We start from the raw sequence: 23,449 nt of genomic DNA on the forward strand, positions 1-23,449 counted from the left end.
ACAATTGCTCTGTGTGGGTCATTCTAAATACCAAAACTTTTGACTGTTCTGTTCCTATCAGTTCAGATCAGTAACCTCAAAGCGTTTGGTGTTTTGGGTTCAGGTCTGATAAGATATGAGCCCAATATATAAGGTCTAGGTCTGAACTTTTCCATAGCATTACCCTGAAGTTTCCACAGTTTCCTTCTTCCACTTGGGCAGGAAATACCAGAAGAACAACCTTTCTCGTTTTTGTTTGCAGTGTTGTTGTAGCCGTGATGGTCCCAGTATATGAGAAAGACAAGGTGGGTGAGGTAATATCTTTTATTGAACCAACTTTTGCTGGTGAAAAAAGACAAGCTTTCAAGCTACACAGAGCTCTTCTTCAAGTCTTGCAAAGGTACTCTGAGCGTCACAGCTAAATAAAAGGTGGAACAGATTGTTTAGCATAAGTAGTTAACACATATTCTAAGGGACCATTCAAGGTGAAGTGGCCCATTAACACCACTGCAATCAGAGGACAAAAAAGGGGGTTAGTGGGTTACAGATTGTTGTAGGTTTCAGAGGAACAGCCGTGTTAGTCTGTATTCGCAAAAAGAAAAGGAGTACTTGTGGCACCTTAGAGACTAACCAATTTATTTGAGCATGAGCTTTCGTGAGCCATAAACCATAAATCTGGTGTCTTTATTAAGACCACGATGTTTAGTGTCTAGCAAAGTTATGAATTTAAGCTCCCAGGCTCGTCTTTTGAAAGTGTTGTGCAGGTTTCCTTTGCGGATGAGGATTGAGAGGCCAGATACAGTGATCGCTTTGTGAAAAGTGTTCATCCAAGCCTGCAGGTGGTATGGTGTTATCATTTCTTTGTGTGAGTTCATTCAAGAGCATAGTGATTGTCCTGTTTAATCCACATAGTTGTTATTGGGGGCATTTAGTGCACTGAATAAGGTACATCACCTGTTGCGACAGACATGTGTAGGACTTATGGATCTCGAAAGGTGTGTTGTGGGGTATGTTGATCATTGTAGCTGTGGAGATATGTCTGCAGGTTTCGCATCTGTTGTTGGGTATGTCTTCACTACCAAGGTTAAAGAGCTGCCGTGGCACCAGCACTGGGAGAGAGCTCCCCAGCGCTGTAAAAAAACCCACCCCCATGAGGGGAGTAGCTACCAGTGCTGGGGGTGTGAAAAAACACCCCCCCTGAGTAATGCAAGTTTCAAAAAAGAAAAGGAGTACTTGTGGCACCTTAGAGACTAACCAATTTATTTGAGCATGAGCTTTCGTGAGCTACAGCTCAGTTCATCGGATGCATACCGTGGAAACTGCAGCAGATATTATATACACACAGAGATCATGAAACAATACCTCCTCCCACCCCACTGTCCTGCTGGTAATAGCTTATCTAAAGTGATCATCAGGTTGGGCCATTTCCAGGACAAATCCAGGTTTTCTCACCCTCCACCACCCCACACAAATTCACTCTCCTGCTGGTGATAGCCCATCCAAAGTGACAACTCTTTACACAATGTGCATGATAATCAAGTTGGGCCATTTCCTGCACAAATCCAGGTTCTCTCACCCCCTCATCCCCCTCCCAAAAACCACACACACAAACTCACTATCCTGCTGGTAATAGCTCATCCAAAGTGACCACTCTCCCTACAATGTGCATGATAATCAAGATGGGCCATTTCCAGCACAAATCCAGGTTTTCTCACACACCCTCCACCCCCATACACACACAGACTCACTCTCCTGCTGGTAATAGCTCATCCAAACTGACCACTCTCCAAGTTTAAATCCAAGTTAAACCAGAACATCAGGGTGAAAGCTGGAGGCATGTAGGTAGGAATAGCGGTCAGTAGGTTTCCGGTATAGGGTGGTGTTTATGTAACCATTGTTTATTAGCACTGTAGTGTCCAGGAAGTGGATCTCTTGTGTGGACTGGACCAGGCTGAGGTTGGTGGTGGGATGGAAATTGTTGAAATCATGGTGGAATTCCTCAGGGGCTTCTTTTCCATGGGTCCAGATGATGAAGATGTCATCAATATAGCGCAAGTAGAGTAGGGGCTTTAGGGGACGAGAGCTGAGGAAACCTACTGACCGCTATTCCTACCTGCATGCCTCCAGCTTTCACCCTGACCACACCACACGATCCATCGTCTACAGCCAAGCTCTGCGATACAACCGCATTTGCTCCAACCCCTCAGACAGAGACAAACACCTACAAGATCTCTGTCAAGCTTTCTTACAACTACAGTACCCACCTGCAGAAGTAAAGAAACAGATTGATAGAGCCAGAAGAGTTCCCAGAAGTTACCTACTACAGGACAGGCCTAACAAAGAAAATAACAGAACGCCACTAGCCGTCACCTTCAGCCCCCAACTAAAACCCCTCCAACGCATTATTAAGGATCTACAACCTATCCTAAAGGATGACCCAACACTCTCACAAATCTTGGGAGACAGGCCAGTCCTTGCCTACAGACAGCCCCGCAACCTGAAGCAAATACTCACCAACAACCACATACCACACAACAGAACCACTAACCAAGGAACTTATCCTTGCAACAAAGCCCGTTGCCAATTATGCCCACATATCTATTCAGGGGACACCATCACAGGGCCCAATAACATCAGCCACACTATCAGAGGCTCGTTCACCTGCACATCCACCAATGTGATATATGCCATCATGTGCCAGCAATGCCCCTCTGCCATGTACATTGGTCAAACTGGACAGTCTCTACGTAAAAGAATAAATGGACACAAATCAGATGTCAAGAATTATAACATTCATAAACCAGTCGGAGAACACTTCAATCTCTCTGGTCACGCAATCACAGACATGAAGGTCGCTATCTTAAAACAAAAAAAACTTCAAATCCAGACTCCAGCAAGAAACTGCTGAATTGGAATTCATTTGCAAATTGGATACTATTAATTTAGGCTTAAATAGAGACTGGGAGTGGCTAAGTCATTATGCAAGGTAGCCTATTTCCTCTTGTTTTTTCCTCCCCCCCCTCCCCCAGATGTTCTGGTTTAACTTGGATTTAAACTTGGAGAGTGGTCAGTTTGGATGAGCTATTACCAGCAGGAGAGTGAGTTTGTGTGTGTGGTTTTTGGGAGGGGGGTGAGGGGGTGAGAGAACCTGGATTTGTGCAGGAAATGGCCCAACTTGATTATCATGCACATTGTGTAAAGAGTTGTCACTTTGGATGGGCTATCACCAGCAGGAGAGTGAATTTGTGTGGGGTGGTGGAGGGTGAGAAAACCTGGATTTGTGCTGGAAATGGCCCAACCTGATGATCACTTTAGATAAGCTATTACCAGCAGGACAGTGGGGTGGGAGGAGGTATTGTTTCATGATCTCTGTGTGTATATAATATCTGCTGCAGTTTCCACGGTATGCATCCGATGAAGTGAGCTGTAGCTCACGAAAGCTTATGCTCAGATAAATTGGTTAGTCTCTAAGGTGCCACAAGTACTCCTTTTCTTTTTGCGAATACAGACTAACACGGCTGTTACTCTGAAGCAAGTTTCAAAAGCGCTGTAAAGTGGCAGTGTACACAGTGCACCAGCACTGGTAGCTACCCCTCTCATGGGGGTGAGTTTTTTACAGCGCTGGGAGAGCTTTAGGGAGAGCCGGGGCAGCGCTTTAACGTTGGTAGTGAAGACGCACCCTCAGGCAGGGCCGGCTCCAGGCCCCAGCGTTCCAAGCAGGTGCTTGGGGCAGCAGTTAGAAAGGGGCGGCAGTTCCTCCGCCCGTGGCGGCAAATCGGCGGCAGCTTCTCCCTTTTGCCATCCACGGTGGCAGTTTTTTGTCACTGCTTGGGGCGGCAGAACCTGTGGAGCCAGCCCTGCTCTTAGGCTATATCTACACTATGCGGCTTTTAGCGACACGGCCGTGCCGCTTGAAGGCACACAGTGTAGCTGCTGTTTGCTGGCAGGAGAGAGCTCTCCTGCTGACAGAAAACTTCCACCCCCAACGAGCTGGTGCTGCTCACACCAGCGCTTGTCGCTGACAAAACTTTTGTCTCTTGGGGGTGTGTGTGTGTGTTTTTAACACTTCTGAATGACAAAAGCTTTGTCTTTCACTTGTCTTTTTTGTCTTTCACCTGACCCGGCGGGGCCCGCTGGCAGCCTTAGGCTTTATCTACACTGGCATTTTCATCATTAAACTTTTGTCGCTCACGGGTGTGAAAAAACACACCCGTCCCCCAAACGACAAAAGTTTTAATGACGAAAAGCGCCAGTGTGCAGAGTGATTGGTTGGCGGGAGCTGCCCTCCCATCGACGAAGTTACCACTCCTCTTGGAGGCGGTTTTATTTTGTCGCTGGGAGAGAGCTGGGCGACAAAGAGCGGCTACACTGCTGACCTTACAACGGCACAGCCGCAGCGGCGCAGTGCAGACGTAGCCTCAAAAGCTTGTCTCTTTCACCAACAGACGTTGATCCAATAAAAGATATTACCTCTCCAACCTGTCTCTCTGAGCTGTCTCACGGTGTTTCAATACATCCGGTTCCAGTCCTGGCCAGTGTATGCAAAATGATAAATACCATGGGGAGAGGGAAGAAGTTAACCAGATTTTTTAAACCTCAAAAAAAAATTTAGTTCAAGGATTGGGGTAAGGCTTTGTAGTCACTTCTAAATGCAATTGGTTTGTCTGTCCAATAAGCTCTCTACCCCCCGCCCCCATCCCCCAATCTAAACCCCCTTACCTTTGTGGCTGAGTCTGTCTTTGTTGGAACAACTGTTATTATCAAATTTTATGCACTTTGGAAGTTGATTACAAAAGAGACTTTAGGTGAAAGATATAGGGAAAAGAGAAGCATGGGGTTAAGGAATCACCAGACCTGTGTTTAGAGCATCTGCCAAACTGCTGATTATACTCTATGGAAGGGAGGGGAGCAGTATTAGGGATAAAGTCAGCAGGGTTTAGAGAAGGAAGAAGCCTTTCAGAGGAGCTGCTTAAGCTCTGATAAACGTCTAAACTGTTAGCAAGGAGTGGGGATTTGTTATGGAGTGGCAGTAGCCCCTGAAATTTAGCTTAGCCACCCACACTTAGTTTAGCCCCACAAAACTTGTAAAAATATACCCAAAATTCAACATAGCAAATGAATAAAATCCCATTTCCTATTCAAGCGATCCATTTCCCATCATCTCCCAGTAAATTATCTGTACCTTTACATAAATCCTAACAAAAGTGTTTGGTTTAGGGTGTGGGGTGTAAATCAGATGGGTGATAATGAGGACGGAGGATGATATGGCAATGCGGAATGAGCTGGATCACTCAACTGGCTGGATTAAGGGATCCAGCCAATTCCCCTCTGCCGAGTCATTTCCAGACATTCTAACACTTGAGTTTGGTTTTTGTTGTGGTTTTTAAAATAAATCTTTGTAAAGAAAGTAATGTTGGTTTGGACTGTTAGCTGGATTCCAAAGCACACTCTCAGCCATAATGCTCTTATCATGAAGATTTTTGTTTGTGAGCTAATCTGAAACTTTTGAGATTATTCTATCATTCTGACAATTATTCTTTAACATTCAAATTACATAAGGTTGTTTAAACAACATTTACAGAGAATGATATTGTGTCACTAATGTGGATAAATGAGACAAGACCAATACCCTTGCTAAAATAATTAAGGGACTAAAGTCCATTTCTGTGAACTGCAAGGAACAAGAGAGAACGTTACTACTCCCAATTTTGAAAAGATTATTGGGCTGAATCCTCAACTGGTGTAAAAAAATCATAGCGCCATTCATTTCAACATAACTGCTCACCTTTACACCAGCTGAAGATCTGATCTAATCCCCAGAGAATTAAATTACAGGGGTGTCCACTCATTTACATGAAGTGTGAAATGCCAAATACTTTTGTTTGCTTAGGAACCAACGCATCTGCACCAGATCAGCTGAGTTTGGCATTGGCCTGGAACCGTGTGGACATTGCACGCAGCCAAATCTTTGTCTTTGGACATCACTGGCCGGTAAAGCTGCTTTTCCTAGACCGATTATTTGGCAAATAATTTTAAATTAAGTGGCAAATATCCCTTCCCTGCCTTTGATTTTCTTGGCAATGACAAGTAATGTTGAATTCTTTTGGTATGCATGATGGCCTGATCTGGGATATTCCATATGGACAATTAATTATAAAATATCACTAGTCTACCTTTTCCAAAAAGCTAATAACGACAAAACTCGTGCGCTTTGGAAATGAAAAGTGGCAGCATAAAATTAGCAAATGAATGTATTCATGTTTCCTCTTGAGGCAAGAAATTCAAATAATGGGGCCTGATTTATGCTGAGTGCATATCTACACTGGAAATTTAAATCGACCTATGTTAGGGCATCACTCTAACTACACTGATATAAGTCCTAAACCTCTCGTGGTTCATGTACACACTGCCATCCTTCTGTTGGTGCTGTGTGTCCACACTAGGAGTGCTTCCATCGACTTAAGAGGGGCACTGTGGGGGTCTGAGAACGTGGGCACTCAGCTCCATGTGCAGCTCCCTGCAGGGAGCCCGGCTGCCCCTCCCCCACTGCCCCCCCCGCCCCAGCTCTCGGCTCCCTGCTCCCTGCCACCAGGAGCCCAGTGCCCCAGCTCCCAGCAGGGAGCTCTGCGTCTGAGGCCGGGTTGCTCCTGGCCTCTCAGCAGGAAGCCAGGAATCTTAGTGCAACTGGGCTCTGCACAGGCAGCCAGGAGCCTCCAGATGGCAACTGGGCTCCCCATTGGGAGCTGGGAGCCTCCAGGCAGCAGCCAGGCTCCAAGCGGGGTGAGCGCAGCCTAGCTCGGAGCAAAGAGCCCAGAGGGGAAGCCAGAGACTCTAGCTGGAGCCCCTCACCCACCCAGCGGTGACAGCTCAGCTTTCGGCATGGAGTTGTGAAATTGACAAGATGACAGCCAGCAGCCAATGGAAGTAACTCAGGGTCTACACAGATACTACATCATTACACCAGTGTAAGCCCTATGCCTCTCATGGAGGTGGAGTTATTACGTCAGGGCTTGTCTACATTACCCGGTGGATTGACGGGCAGCGATCGATCCAGTGGGGGTCGATTTATCGCGTCTAGTCTAGATAAATCGACCACCGAGCATTCTCCCATCGACTCCCGTACTCCACCCGAGCGAGAAGTGGAAGCAGAGTCGATGGGGGAGCGTCAGCCGTCGACTCACTACAGTGAAGACACCGCGTTAAGTAGATCTAAGTACGTCGACTTCAGGTACGTTATTCACGTAGCTGAAGTTGTGTAACTTAGAGCGTTTTCCTTCCCCCTTCCCCCTCCCCCATCAGCGGGAGCAAGGCTGTATTGTGTACACTGACATAATTAGATCAACATAAGCTGCCTTCCATCAACCTAATGCTGTAGTGTACACCAAGCACCAGGCCTCGGCAGAATCAGTCATCACACCCATAGTGAATGTTCTAGTAATACTACTTAGACCTCAGGCTGCCTAATTGGTGAGTGTAAGCAGGTGGTTAGATGTCTAGCTCTAATAAATTACACAGTAGGGCTGGAAATTACAAAGGCACCCAGGAAACTCCTTTGAAAATCCCAGTTTGAATTAATGGGACAAAATCATTACCACAAAGAGACCAATGCCGAATATCAGGCCCTTAGTGTGTGAGATGATGCCAAATGAATCTAGGGGTGAGATTTTCAGAAGTGCCTAAGGCATTGGAATGAGTCTTGTGCTCCTAAATCATTTTTAAAGTGTGATACTGGGCCCACTGAAGTTAATGGTAAAGCTCCCATTGATTTCAATGGGGAAGATCAGACACTTCAGTGCTTTTGAAAATTTCACCCTTAGAGTCATTCATGTAACTAAATAAACCTTGTTTTAAGCCAGTTTGGTGACTCAATATGCTGGTGCATTTTGCTTTACTACATGAACCATCTGGTATCAAATTATTACAAAGTGTTCTGAGGAACCAGAATAAAATAGGCCATAAGAATTAAGTAAGGTTCTTTTTTTTTTTTAATTAGATGTCATCCTTGAAATGGCGTACAATAAAATGGTCAGTAAAATACTTTACATCCACACTATGTATTTCATTGAGGTTTATTTAATTTAGAAACCTCAGTCATTAAAAATTTAACCAACAATCCTCCCTGTACACGGTATTTTATTCCTTCCCTGAGAGCAATGTGATGTTTCCAATATTCACGGTCCATTAAAAACATTTTTATAAAGAGGATGTAGGGATCCTAAACAATATAAGTATTACTAGAAATCAGTTTATTTGGAGGAAATGTTCCAATCTCCACATTATTGTGTTCAGATTAAAAAATACCAACTGGCAAACAAAACCTACCTCTGTTTTGTTCAGTTTCATCTTTGTACTCTTCAACTCTTTATGGAAATTACATGAGCCAGTTACAATTCATTGTCATTTCAAATTCATGAAGATTGCCCTTGATGTAGTGTTTGCTGTGAGTTTACAGATCCATTTCTGTCCTGACTTGTAAATGCTTTCATAGCAGGATAGTGTGAGAGGACTTTGTGCAAAAAAGAAAGCTTTGTTAAGCAAACGTTTATGGCCTTGATCCTGCAGTTCTCTGCACAATGAACCAATTTGTTGTGGTCTAGCATAAATGTTGTGTAACTTATGTATGAGGACAAGTTAAGTGCTAGGTGCAGCAGTCCAAACTGAGGGGAAGTAGTCTCAAAAACTGTGAGCCAAAACTTTTTTTTAATTGAAAAATGCACATTTGGTGACATTGAAGCATTTTGTGATTTCAAGTTGGTTTCACCAAATTGTTGGTTTAAGAAAAAAAAATGAACAATTTGAAAAAATGTATTTTTTGAGTTTGAAATTATCTTTGTTTCAAAATTTTCTTTAATATTTTTAAAAATTTAAAAACGTTAAATGATCGAAGCCTAAATGACATGTTTTGCTCCATCTGGTATGAATTTTTTTCAATGTTTTGAAATTGCTGATTCACTGAAAATTCGCTATTTGCCCAATTCTAGCCTCAAGCGTGCCTTCCTCCCTTCTCCCAAGAGCACAGGTTAAGATGGAGAAGGGTGTAGTGGAGAATAGGTACATTTGAGGAGACATGAACATAAGCACGATCTTAGCATGTGAATGCACCACTTAGGTGCAATCTTCCCTCTCTGGCCTTAGTCCATACGACTATATAGAGGTCAGCTGATAGCCATGTGGCATTCTTATTAACACTGGTTCCTTCTGTACCTTATCTGCTTGTTGCTTTTCCTTTGACATTCCACTATTTCCCTACATATGTTTAAAAGGTGAAAAGAAGGTAAAGTGCAAGGCGCATACTCAGCATCTTACCATACCTCTCAGTCTTACCTTACTTTGAGACATCCACTTGAGTCCCAGACTTAACTACTTACTACAAATATATGGTGTTGTCCCACTTTGAAATGTTGTTGCTCATATCAGGAATAAAGAATCATTCAAATGGTTATGGAATAGGTTATTTGCACTCAGGGAATGAATCCCTGCATGAATTTGTTGAGTGTGGTGTCCCTCATTTTGGATCTTTCTCACACATTATGTACCAATTTGGGCCTTGGTGTTTTGAGAGATTTGCCACTACAGATAAAGATTGTGTAATAGGCGTTGCCTTTTCAACTGGGAATTCTCTGCCTATTCTGTTTTCTTCTTTATATGTTACTTTCTGCTCCTGAGTAAGTCATAATCAGCTGGGATCAAATCTGGGATGTTTAGATCTTAAAGCATGAGCCTTTACGCTGCCTAAGGTGAAAGACCCAGCTCTGTTAGCTAAGGCTGTATGAGGCTTATCAATCTCTATATGTGGCCCAGCCACTGCTAGAGGGGGACAGCATGCCACACTGAGTGAGGGTAGGTTACACACAGCACCACTGCACCACTGTAAAAGAGAGTGGTAATATTAAGAAAAGGAGTACTTATGGCACCTTAGAGACTAACAAATTCTTTGAGCATAAGTTTTCGTGAGCTTGCATCCGATGAAGTGAGCTGTAGCTCACAAAAGTTTATGCTCAAATAAATTGGTTAGTCTCTAAGGTGACACAAGTACTCCTTTCCTTTTTGCAGATACAGACTAACACGGCTGCTACTCTGAAACCTGGTAGTATTAAGATTCAATAGAACATTCTATTGATGTACAATCCTCCAATTGCCAAAACAATTGACTGTATTATCTTAATATTTGTGCATTATTAAATGTAGCCTTTAGGAAGCCTTACAGTGACTGATGGCACAGCACCTGAGAAGGAAAAGAAATCCCCAGCAGCTCAAATTAAAGCAGCCAGAGGGAAAGGAAAAGGGAAAAAAAAGGGAGGGAAAATGAAAGAAGAGCCAGAAGAAGAAACAGATCCACGGAAGCTTGAACTACTAAACTGGGTAAGATGAAAGTGGCATCTTTCTTCCAGTTGCTGCTATGTTCTTTATCTCATTTGACTCCTCCCTCTAATCTGTTCTTCTCAGTTTACATGTGCACACACCCAGCCTACCCCAAAGATAAATCAAAGAATGAGTTACCTTCTACAAGGCCCTAGAAGTGATGCAAATAGACACATTAACCCAACATGAAATGAAAGGAATACACTTCTTGTGAGGGACATATTGATGCCTGGAATATTTTGAGGAATGGGAGACCTTTTATATAGGGCTGTCAAGCGATTAAAAAATTAATCGTGATTAATCGCACGATTAAAGAAATTTACTGTGATTAATTGTGCAATTAATCGCGCTGTTAAACAAGAATAGAATACCATTTATTTAAATATTTTTGGATGTTTTCCACATTTTCAAATATATTGATTTAAATTACGACACAGAATACAAAGTGTTCAGTGCTCACTTTATATTTATTTTTTATTACAAATATTTGCACTATAAAAAAAAAGGAAAAAGTATTTTTCAATTCACCTAATACAAGTACTGTAGTGCAATCTCTTTATCATGAAAGATGAACTTACAAATGTAAAATTATGTACAAAAAAACCCCTGCATTCAAAAATAAAACAATGTAAAACTTTAGAGCCTAGTAGGACAAGTCCACTTGGTCCTACTTCAGCCAGTTGCTCAGACAAACAAGTTTGTTTACAATTTGCAGGAGATAATGCTGCTCGCTTCTTGTTTACAATGTCATCTGAAATGAGAACAGGCATTTGCATGGCGCTGTTGTAGCCGGCATCACAAGACATTTACATGCCAGATGCGCTAAAGCTTCATATGTCCCTTTATGCTTCAATCACCATTCCAGAGGACATGCTTCCATGCTGATGACCGGTTCTGCTCAATAACGATCCAAAGCAAAGCGGACTGACTCATGTTAATTTTCATCATCTGAATCAGATGCCACCAGCAGAAGGTTGATTTTCTTTTTTGGTGGTTCGGGTTCTGTTGTTTCCGCATCTGAGTGGTGCTTTATTAAGACTTCTGAAAGCATGGTCCACACTTCGTCTCTCTCAGATTTTGAATGGCGCTTCAGATTCTTAAACCTTGGATCGAGTGCTGTAGCTATCTTTAAAAAAGAAAAGGAGTACTTGTGGCACCTTAGAGACTAACCAATTTATTTGAGCATAAGCTTTCGTGAGCTACAGCTCACTTCATCGGATGCATACTGTGGAAAGTGTAGCAGATCAAGTGTGATAAGCTATTACCAGCAGGAGAGTGGGGTGGGGGGAGGTATTTTTTCATGCTTTGTGTGTATAAAAAGATCTTCTACACTTTCCACAGTATGCATCCAATGAAATGAGCTGTAGCTCACGAAAGCTTATGCTCAAATAAATTGGTTAGTCTCTAAGGTGCCACAAGTACTCCTTTTCTTTTTGCGAATACAGACTAACATGGCTGTTACTCTGAAACCTGTAGCTATCTTTAGAAATCTCACAGTGGTACCTTCTTTGTGTTTTGTCAAATCTGCCGTGAAAGTGTTCTTAAATTGAACATGAGTTTGGGTCATCATCTGAGACTGCTAGAACATGAACTATATGGCAGAATGCGGGTAAAACAAAGCCGGAGGATGTTAGGAAAAAAAATGGAGCAGTTGACTCAGAGGCGGATATGAGTATAGGCTTCTTTTTTGCGATACTTGTTCCCCTTGACCCAATTGTCAAGTAAGCACTGGATTAATTACATCACACCCTTTTTATTTAAGTTAATATGTAAATGCCTGCATCCATTACAACACCCCAAGAACCCTTATTAGGTAATAGAAACACCCATTCGGTTAGTATGCCCACCCCTCTCCATTGTGTGCAGCATTACATATGTCATACAAGCATTTTTACCTTGAAAATACATTTCTTTGCAACAATCTGTTGCCATAAATCTCCCTCAATTTGCAGTTTTCAGGGGAAGGAGGAAGGGGCCATGACCCAGGGCTCGCTTATGGAGCTGGGAAAGGAGGGGAGGAGGAGATAACACTTCTTTACCCAAAAGGTATCCTTTAGATCCCCACATTCTTTATGCAGCTGCAATACTTATCAATTCTTAACAAGGAGAACGGAGGGGAAAGGGCAGGACTTTATTTATGAAGGAAAGGAATAGTGCATGCCTGTGCCTACTGCCTGATACCATGCCAGCACACAAGTGGTTTTCAATGTCTTTATTTAACCCTTACATATCCCAACAGAGACATACAATTCTCCCCCAAGGAGTTCCGTCACAAATTGAATTAACACATTATTTTTTTAGCAAGCATCATCAGCATGGAAGCATGTCCTCTGGAATGGTGGCCGAAGCATGAAGGGGCATACGAATGTTTAGCATATCTGGCACATAAATACCTTCCAATGCTGGCTATAAAAGTACCATGCAAACATCTGTTCTCACTTTCAGTTGACATTGTAAATAAGAATCAGGCAGCAGTATTTCCCGTAAATGTAAACAAACTTTTGTGTCTTAGCAATTGGCTGATCAAGAAGTAGGACTGAGTGGACTTGTAGGCTCTAAAGTTTTACATTGTTTTGTTTTTGAGCGCAGTTATGTAACAAAAAATTTACATTTGTAAGTTATGCTTTCACAATAAAGAGAGTGCACTACAATACTTGTATGAGGTGAATTGAAAAATACTATTTATTTTGTTTATCATTTTTATAGTGCAAATGTTTGTAATCAAAAATAATATAAAGTGAGCACTGTACACTTTGTATTCTGTGTTGTAATTGAAATAAAAATATTTGAAAAACATAGAAAAAATCCAAAAATATTTAATAAATTTCAATTGGTATTCTATTGTTTAACAGTGCAATTAATCATGATTAATTTTTTAAATCATGATTAACTCAAAAAAATTAATCACGTGAGTTAACTTTGATTAATCGACAGCCCTACTTTTATGTATTTTATAAGTGTCTTCATAATTATAGGTAGATTGCATAGAAATATGTATAATTAAGGTCACACAAGCATTTCCATTTTAAGTGGTAATTTTCTGTTGCTATTAATACTTCCGCGTTTTCCAATCTTTTTCCTTCCTGACTGAAATTTGGCTGGCTTGTTTTCAGTTCAGGAGTGAATTGTTTTGGAAGGTTTCAACCAAAGTGAATAAACCATATTTGGGAACAGAAAGAGTGCAAAAATATATACTTTTTCCATTACAAAAAAGTATTCCTCTGAATGTTTCTAGCTCATCAGTGATTGGTGGGGGAGACTTTACATTTTATAGGAAGACAGTTCTTGTGTTTTGAATTTCCTACCAGTTTATTTTAATTTTTTTTAAGTTGAATATTCTGTTGGGTTGTTCCCATGTTTGGCCATATTAAGAGAAGCTGACCAATATTTCCAGCAACAACTTGGGGATTTCTTTTCAGAAGATCGGAGAGAGTGCATATTGCCACTTCACTCTATTTGAGGCAACAGCTTGTCAATTGAATGGAAGCAGCCTATGTGGGTTGTTATGGTACAAAACACTCTTTATGTTTGTGCAGTTCATTCTTTTTAAATTTAACCTGCTCCCATCACACATAGCAAGCAAGCCCACCTCTTCGTATAATGTGTCATTTCACTTGGTTTAGCTGTAAGATACCAAACAAAAAGTACTGAAAGTTACAATCATTCTCCTAAAGGTTTCATTTACTGCTCTCATTACTTCAACATTAAGGACACATCCAAAAAAACCCCCAAAAAACAAAACCACAACATCTAAACTATACATGGAACACCTATCAGGGACATTTTCATTTTTCAAAATTACGTTTGATGTGTAGATGACTGAACATGGCTTGAAATTCACATGTGAATTCTTTTATTAAACAACCAAAAAACTTCAGTTTGCAGTTGCTAGCACAACATCTCTGAGTTACTTGCCCAGGGTTTGCATTGTGTTCTCTCTCCTCAACTCTCAGGTGAATTCCCTGGAGCAGGCTATGCTGGACGCCCTGGTACTGGATCGAGTTGATTTTGTGAAACTCTTGATTGAAAATGGAGTGAACATGCAACGCTTCCTCACTATTCCTCGACTAGAAGAGCTTTATAATACTGTGAGTGAGCTGTGATGCTGATATAAACTGCAGTATCTCTCACGGTTGACACCTTTTCCTTTCTCCCTTTTCCCCCCCAATAACTGGCACAGAAACTGTCCAACTGGTGGTTTCATTTTATACTTCAACAATTGCAGGGGGAAAAAACTCGGTGCACTGACAGTCTACGAAAGGTGCATATCACTAGAGGGAGTCACTGTAATAACTCCTGGCTTCATAATACTTTTAAGATACACAGAGTATCTTGACTAAGCCTAGAGCAGCTTTTAGATGGTCTTATGGTTTATCATGTAAATATAGTGAAGTATTTTTAAAATGCATATTAAGAAATTTTCAATAACTAGTATTGCCATTAAAACAATAATATCAGCCAATAACTGTGGCTTTTTACTGGCATATTCTTAACTTCCTCACTGATGTGTGACACAATCTTGTTGACCCTCAGTTAGTTGTCATTTCTTTATTCTTTATTGTTGTAATAATGTTATATAGAAACTCTCATCCATAAATCCCAAAGCACTTTACACCTGGCACTGAGTATCATTATTCCCATTTACAGATGGGGAAACCAAGGCACAGGGGCAAAGTGACTTGTCCAAGGTCACCCAGCAGGGCAGTGGCAGAACCAGGAATAAAACCCAGTTCTCCTGAATCCCAGTCCAGTGCATTATCCACTAGGTCATGCTGCCTCTTTTATAACACATAGGCTGCTTGGGACTAGAGTCTCCTTTGCACAAACCCAGACAGAACACCCTAGTAGGTCCTTACTCCTGGGGGAATTCTGCACCGCTGTGCATGTGCAGAATTCATGTGCTGCACAGAATTTTCTTCCACAAAAAATACATTCTGCTGGAAAGGTGCTGCAGTTTCTCCTTTCACCCACAAGGAGCCACTGTGGCACCAGAACTCAGAGGAGGGGCTCCTGGGCAGGACCAGCCCCAGCTCCAGTTAGGAAAGAGAAAGAAGTTGCCTTCCTCATAGCACCCTGCTCATGGGGGCAGATCAGAAGGCACGGGATATGGGGACACAGACAGCATGGGGCACCTGGGGGGTCAGAGTGGGGTTCAGAAGGGCTAGTGGGGGTGACAGACTGGGGCAGGGGCTGAATGGGAGTGGGGGTGCAGAGACACATGGGGATAGGAGGTAGCTAAGTGGGGGTGCAGGGACACATGGCGATGGGGAAGGGGCTGAGGGGGGGTTCTGGGACACATGGGGACAGGGCAGATGTGCCTGACTAAATGAGAGAGACTATGGGTCAGCCAGAGTCTGCATGGTGGTGGCTCCCTAACAAACCCTTCCCCCTCCCAAAAACCTGTTACATTGTTCTCCCACCCACACCCAACAACCCTCCGAGTTCACACCCAGGCTCCTTCTCAGCAGTTATTTCCCTCTCCCTCAGCTCCTCCACTATCCCTGGCTTCCCCAAGCCATTGCACTGCTTCTGAGGGGTGCAGGAAATACGTTTCCATATTGTAGTTTAAATGAATTATTACTCAGAGTTCTGTATTAAGGAACCTACTAAGGAATCTACTTGTCAAAAAACATTTCTTGACTCTTTTTTGTTGTCTGTATTATTGTAGACATAGTTGCTGACAGGTATTTGAAATAAATTACAAAATAATTGAAACTAGCATGATTATATTGTGTTATTTTTACAAATAAAATGTGCAGAATTTTGCAGAATCGTAAAATATTGGGTACAGAATATGTCATTTTTGATGCGGCATTCCCCCGGAGTAGATCCTGCAGAGGCACAGAGCTGCCATCAACTACTCCTACATCAGCTCTCCCTGATGTTAGTGTGGGAGGTGTGGCCAAAGGTAAAGGGTCAGTGCCAAGGCATCCTGGCACCTTGCGATTCCCAGGTGGGGATTACAGCCCCTTGTAGCTGTTGGCAGCCTGTGCAAGTTAAGGCAACCCGAAGGCTCCTATGATGTATATCTGAGGACTGGACCATTGCACAGGGTTCCTAGCAGCACAAAGTGGCTGTAAACTCTGTTAGTGACTTGTTACTTTTGGCCAGTTATGCCGCCGATCTTTTTATCCATGAAGAAAACAGTACATACTGATGTTCTGTTCTAATAATGAACAAATAATAGTTCAGGGAATTCACATCCAAATTTCTAATGCTTTGCAGAAACTGTGCTTTTTTTTTTAATTAAAGGGAAGAATTAAAGACCTAACAAAATATGAATGGTCTCTCTTTCAGAGATTGGGTCCACCAAATACACTGCATTTGCTAGTCAGGGATGTGAAAAAGGTAAGTTTTTATATTATTTCCAGATATTGGGATTTATTTTCATGATTATTTTAATGGTACAAATCAATGGGGGAAGTGAACATAATGTAGATGGAAAATAAAACTTTGAAATGAAATTATAGTTTTTAAGGAGAGGGAAGTTAAATCACTAGTAGTGTAAGATATTCAGACCAGATTTAAATATACTTAATTTCTTTTTATATCAAAAGAAGCTTACATACAACATTACAGCGGAAAAATATTTCCCTGCAAAATTACAGAATCAGAAGTTAGAGAGAGAAAATATCTACTCCATTATCCAGTCCATCCACCTGCCAATGCAGGATTGTTCCTTTTTGTGTATTTACTAGTGTGTTTTTCAGACTCCCAAGCAATGTTACTTCCATCACTTTCATTGGGAGAAAGTCACTTCCACTCTTCAGAGTTAGAAGTCATAAATCTGTTATTCATTACCATCCACTGCATATAAATGTACTGTAAGGCTTAGTCTTAAATTCACTATATTTGATGGGTTTTGCTTCTGTTTTGCTACACAGAGTATATCCTCAAAAAGAAAAGGAGTACTTGTGGCACCTTAGAGACTAACCAATTTATTTGAGCATGAGCTTTCGTGAGCTGCAGGGAACACCTCAACTGATTTCAGTGAGAGTTCCTCATGAAAGTTTTGCAGGATTGGGTCAATGTATAATCCATAATGATCCACCTCAGGGTTTAATTCTTATCTAATTTTTCATTATTCACATTTTCCAATGGTACTAACTCTCTTCTGTGTATTTTTTTTTTCTATCTGTCCATCTTTCTCCTTCTGGTCATCACATTTCCATGGCTCACTCTCATTCAGCGACAAGCTCGGGGATTTGGTTGGGTTAACCTTGAGGTGATTTGTTTCCCTAGAATGTAGCGCTTTCATCGTAGTTTATTGCTAAGTGGTGTTCTAGACTAAACCTTGCTGTGGTGTGCAAAAAAGGATACAGTTAGAACAGTGAAAGATAGTGTTCTGTCACAGTTCTGGGAGATTTAATGTAACTGTCCAATCTTTAACAATATGACAATACAGGTTATACAACCTGCTTGTTTACCTAGTTTAGACGGCAGATTAACCCAAATTTCCCTGTACATGATGGGCTGGGAATTGTAGATAATAATGAAGTGGGGAAAAATGTTATTGATACAGTAAAAGCTACAGTGTATACTGACACATTTCAGAAGCAGGAGGAAACTCTTGTATCAGCATCCTACAGGTAATTGCTATCTTTTTTAAAAGCAAGGTATATAAACAAATCTGACTTATCCTGAAATAAATAGAATAATTAAAACAAATAATAATTTAGTAGTTCGATTTCTCATCATAGACTTGATCCAAAGTCTACTGAAGTCAATAGGAGTCTTTCCATTGACTTCGTTTGGGGACTTATCTAAAGTCCATTGAACTATTATATTTATCTTAAGGACACATTATACTGTCCAATATGGATAATTTTCTCTTTGATTTCCGTGACGAATCTCACAATTTGCAATCCCCTTTTAATTTATAATTGTCACCTTTTATTTTAAAACACAAGAGACTCACATTTTGAGGATGAGTAAATTAAATATAGACGTTTTCTGTTTATATTCAGGTTTTTATACCATGCTCATCACTATGGTATCTGAGCATCTAGTATACTGTAGAGTTTGCAAGTACTATAATGTTCTCCATAACTGAATATACTTAGTAGCATAGTATATTTATAGTTTATCAAATGTATTAATATTGTTTATAATCTTGTACTGTATCAAATTATTCGTGATAATATGTATACATTTGGAGTATGAGCACTATAATGATATCTCATTAAATTATTGCACAGATCATAAGTATTCAAGTAGCGTATTAGTAGAAATGTTATAGTAATAAAATGCTTGTTTTGACTTTTATTAAGGGGTACAGGAAAAAAACCCACCCACTCCATTATACAAAAAGCCATCTTTAAACCATCTCAAAAGCAAAATTAATTCTTGCATGAATAAAACCTTAAAATAGACAAAGCTGTTCAGATTAGTTTGCAGAGCGAAATCCCATTCAAATATAGAATGGAATGTTATTAATTCAGTTCAAAGAACTCAAAGCCACTGGGGGCCATCCTGCAAGCCCTGTCTCCCATGAGCAGTCCCATTGACTTCAGAGCAACTACTCGTGCATGTGAAGAGTACTTTCATCAGTCAGGTTCTGCAGAACCAAGCCTCATGGCTATTAAACACTTCATTTTTATTTTTGAATTAAAAATGGTTTCAAATTAAATTCTCAGCACTGTGTACCTCTAGTAAGATTGGTCATCACTTTAATCTTTCAGCCATGAGATAGCCACACTAAAATTAAGCAAGTTATCTATAAAATGAAAACGTATGAAATTACATCAAATGTCCATGGAGCACATAACCAACAGAATGTTTATAAATCTTCAGCTGCATTTATTTATTAAAAATAATGTGATTGTATCCATTTTAACAGAAATATATTAAAAACTATAAAGCTCTTGTCTTCTTCCCTTGCCTCATACATTTATTGTTCCATTACATATTATATTTAACTGCTGCAAATAACTCTGTACTGATATATATGTTACCAACAGCCACTGCTGAAATTCTACCCTTAGATAGACAGACATGGGAGAATTTGGCCCCAAGTAAAAAAATTTTCCTGGATGGATATGTTAATAATGAATAAAATATTAAAGTCTCCCAAGTATGAATATAAATGTGTCATGTTGTATATAGCCAAGGCAACTCTCTGTATATGCTTTATTGTTGTTTTATATCCTAAAAATACACTTTGTATTTTGTAGGGAAATCTTCCACCTGATTATCATATCAGCCTGATAGATATTGGTCTTGTACTTGAATACCTCATGGGTGGAGCTTATCGCTGCAACTATACTCGAAAAAGTTTTCGGACCCTTTACAATAATTTATTTGGACCAAAGAGGGTAAGAATGTGTTAATGTTATATTTCCCCATAGTGCTGATAATCAAAATAACTAATTCTCCACTTCTTCAATCTTATGTGAACCACTGTGTGTCCATTTGATCTTCATTTAACAGCCTGTGGAGTTAATATGAGGATAATACAAAATATCTGAGCTGAAGAACAAAGACTCAGGGTCCCAATAGGTGCTAAATATGATGTGCAAGTATGCACTTTCCACGCTTCTTGGTAATTAACAAATATTTCTAACTGTGGTGTTATGCATGTTTAGCCATTCCTAGTTTTAATTTGTGAGCATGACCTTCTAAAGTTATTGTAACTGCATAAAATAGTGATATAAAATAAACACAGGGATAAACTACAACTCAGTGAGCAAGTAATTGTAATAATCCATGGGCCCAATCCAAGTAAGCCAAAGGAGCTGCCTCAGAAGAGGAACAATTTTGCAAATATCTTGTAAAAGATTGCTTCCAAGAGTTAGGGCTTATTACCCAAAATAAACTGTTCTCTTGCCAGAATTTTGTATTGACCATGAAGCTAATGGAATATAAAGAGGAGTCATTTTAAGAAAATGTAATAGAACAAAGATTCTCATTTCTAAGGGGAAAAAAATAGGCAAACAGGTTTCACCACGGGCTTGTTTCTCATAGATGCCTCTGATTAAATGGGTTTGTTTTTTTGTTTTTAATTCGGAAGTGGTCTTTTTGTATCAGAGTCGAAGGATGATTTTGGGGGGAGGCAAGATAAGAAGCTTGTGGGGGGGTTTCCCTTCCAAAATAGAGTTACAGCTACTAGCCAGATAATGTTCCTATCTATGCAAATGAAAAAATTACTTTCTTTGGCACTCTTACACCTTTGCATTTTCCCCTCCATCTAACTAGATTTCTTTTCTTTTTCTTTTTTCTTTTAAATATGCAGCCAAAAGCTCTTAAACTTTTAGGAATGGAGGTAAGTTGGATTTTTTTTTTCATATAACTAGGAAAAACACCTTTCTGCATCATTCTGGGCTTTCTCAGTTTTATGCTGATTTAATATAAATTGTTTCTGGCTGGGATCTTCTATTTTACAGATTACTTTTGAAATACCAGCAACCTGCTTTATATTTAAGGTCTTGAGTTCTGCGTAGAGCTTTGCTCACATAATCCTCAAGCAGTTTTTTTAGTAGTATTACGTAATAACAGACTCCCATGTTGGAAAATATTGTAGATAAAACAATTTTAGATGTGAACACAGAGAACATAGTGATGAGAGAGAATACAGCAGCTGAGTAATTTATGGTCAAATCCTCTTTATATTTAAAGTGCAGTTTATGCATGGAAGATTTAGGCTGTCTATAGCAGCACGTAGAGTACAGGCACTACGTTTGTGTTACACACCGCTGTGAAAGGCAGGCTGTGTCCATACTTGTCACTTTGGTGTGTAGCTACGCACGGCAGCGAAAGGCTCTGGCAGTGGGAAGGAAAGGCTCTCACAGGGGAGAGGCAGCGAAACGCTACAGTGTTAAAGATAGCAGCATAGATGTGCGAGGGCATGGTTTGGGCATGTAGAGAGCCATGTAGGGATGTACCCTGGGGGTTAAGGCATGTAGGGCACTCTGCTTGTCTCACCTAAGCTATGTCTCCCATCTACACTACTATTTATAACTGTGCTAGCTGGACTGGCTGCATCTGTACTTACATCCTTACATGTAGATGTAGCGTAGACATAGCCTTCGATAGGTCAGAGAGGGAAATTGCTTTTTCAGTCAAGTTAACTAAGTGTTATGTTCGTTATTTTCTTCCATTGTAAAACATAGCTGATTATTTCAGAGCATATCAGCACCGCTCTGATGTAAACAGCCCAAAGATGAGGGGGACCCGAACCTGCATCCCAGCCACAGGTCTGAGCCCTGCCCCAACCACCCCAGAACTTCAGGGAAGTTTAGATTTCGATCCAAATGTTGTACCTGGGGCCTGTCTCTCCCATGGGCCCAAACCAGAACCCTGGTTCAGATTCCAACAAACTTTGGGAAAGCTCAGTATCTGATCTGAAGGCAGAGCTAAACATTTCTAATAGATACCTTAGAACATAGCAGTTAGATACTTGGTATCTGAAAAGATTAAGGACTTTTGTATATGAAGCATATAAGTAAACTTGTATTATCACTGTGTGAATAGTAAGGTTGCCAACCCTCCAGGATTTCCCTGGAGTCTCCAGGATTTAAAGATTAATCTTTTATTAAAGATTATGTCATGTGATGAAATCTCCAGGAATACATTCAACCAAAATTCGTAACCCTAGTGAATAGAGTTTTATGTTGAAGCTAAAGTCAGTTGTAAAATATATATGCACAAAGGCCTATGTTTTCCAAAGCAGATAAGCAGCGTTTCCTTGTATGAAGAAAGTGTAAATAAACTTAATTTTCCTCTCAGATCGACTTCATATTTTCTAACAGCTTTAGGGCAAAGTGCTCAGGTTACAGACAGCAGGAAACAAGACCTGAAGAGATGTGGTCTCATTTATATACCACAGAGTCGAGCTCTGAGATATGTGGCCTTATTCACATGCAGGTTACTCAGTATTTTCCAAGAACATATTTTGATGTTTTTATGCTTTTCTTCAGTGGCAAATGCTTTACACAGAACAAATTGAAGTGTTTTGAAGTTTAATTCTGTTTTCTTCATTGTGCAGTGGGTGCAGTTCTGTCTATCTAAAAGAAAAGAAATGGTGAAAAATAAAATTAACTTTTAAAAAATATTCCAAAGAAATCTTTTGTGATCATGTGGAAAGAAGAGGGAATATTAACTTTCTTCATTTCCAGTTTTTTATTTTCTTTACTATTAACTATAAATTATTTGGCATTTTGCAATCATCGCTTGTTCTTTTCTACCAAAAAAATGCAGTTCTCGTCTTCGGATTTGAAATGGCACTTGGCTGTGTGTGCACAGCCTTTTCCTTGAAAGACAGATAACGTTTTTTCTAAATGCATGTGAATAATGACCACTGCAATTTCTATAAGGACCACTTCTCCCTTCCTGAAATTGTTGGAAAGTAGGAAGAAGTGAGATGAATTTAAGGAAAAAGTGAAGACTTCTGCTTGGAATCTCAGGCTCTAAAAGAGTGGTTCTCCAACTTTTGTACTGGTGACCCCTTTCACGTACCAAGCCTCTGAGTACGACCCCCCTTATCAATTAAAAACACTTTTAAATATATTTAATACCATTATAAATGCTGGAGGCAAAGCGGGGTTTGGGATGGAGGATGACAGCTCACGACCCCCCATGTAATAACCTCATGACCCCCTGAGGGGTCCCGACCCCCCAGTTTGAGAACCCCTGCTCTAAAACTTAATTCTGAACTTGGATATATAGCTCATGCTGCTGCATACTTCCTTATAAGAATCTAGTGCACTTTGTATGCACAAGGATTGATGTTATAAAGTGTTTATCACCACTACTTGCACTTCATCTCTGATAGCGGAATCGAGCCCTAAAAATTATCAATAGCTCTATCTATAGTGATATATGTAGTATTCTTCCTACATTGTTTAAACCTTAATTTTCCCAACATGGCTTTTCTCCCTTTAGGATCCTGCTCCATTGTCTGTATCTCCCTTCAGTTACTTCCATGTTGGTTCCTGTAGTAATGGCCTATCCTCCTTATCCTTTTAGGAAATGGGATAGTTATACCTTCAGTTTGTACTGCATACATACGAGGAGATTCCTTATTCAAAGGTGAACATTCCCTTTAGTATCTTAACTCTGTTCCTAAGGATTCTGTCTATCTGCCTTTTCCCTTTGCCTGTTTTCCCTTCTC

At 40.5% G+C, this 23,449-nt stretch overlaps 1 protein-coding gene and 1 long non-coding RNA gene across 5 annotated transcripts in view; one reads left to right on the plus strand and one right to left on the minus strand.

The window, feature by feature from the left end:
• The window catches only part of TRPM1 (transient receptor potential cation channel subfamily M member 1), a 168,206-nt gene that overhangs the window by 113,618 nt on the left and 31,139 nt on the right, over positions 1-23,449 (plus strand). The window contains exons 10-15 of the mRNA XM_075133020.1: positions 5,870-5,970; positions 10,168-10,341; positions 14,295-14,429; positions 16,639-16,689; positions 19,515-19,655; positions 20,573-20,602. Coding sequence (XP_074989121.1) covers positions 5,870-5,970; positions 10,168-10,341; positions 14,295-14,429; positions 16,639-16,689; positions 19,515-19,655; positions 20,573-20,602 — 632 coding nt within the window. The remainder of the gene's footprint in view (positions 1-5,869; positions 5,971-10,167; positions 10,342-14,294; positions 14,430-16,638; positions 16,690-19,514; positions 19,656-20,572; positions 20,603-23,449) is intronic.
• Positions 1-23,449, minus strand: part of LOC142073378 (uncharacterized) — a 114,827-nt gene that overhangs the window by 47,730 nt on the left and 43,648 nt on the right. For 3 of the 4 annotated variants that reach the window (XR_012670224.1, XR_012670225.1, XR_012670223.1), the window contains exon 4: positions 19,649-22,343. The exons of the other annotated variant lie outside the window; for it this stretch is intronic. This is a non-coding gene — a long non-coding RNA (uncharacterized LOC142073378). Of the gene's footprint in view, positions 1-19,648; positions 22,344-23,449 lie in introns of those variants that run through there. 4 annotated transcript variants of the gene reach the window in all.

The sequence above is a fragment of the Caretta caretta genome, chromosome 10 (assembly GCF_965140235.1).
Source record: "Caretta caretta isolate rCarCar2 chromosome 10, rCarCar1.hap1, whole genome shotgun sequence".
Classification (NCBI taxonomy): domain Eukaryota; kingdom Metazoa; phylum Chordata; order Testudines; family Cheloniidae; genus Caretta; species Caretta caretta.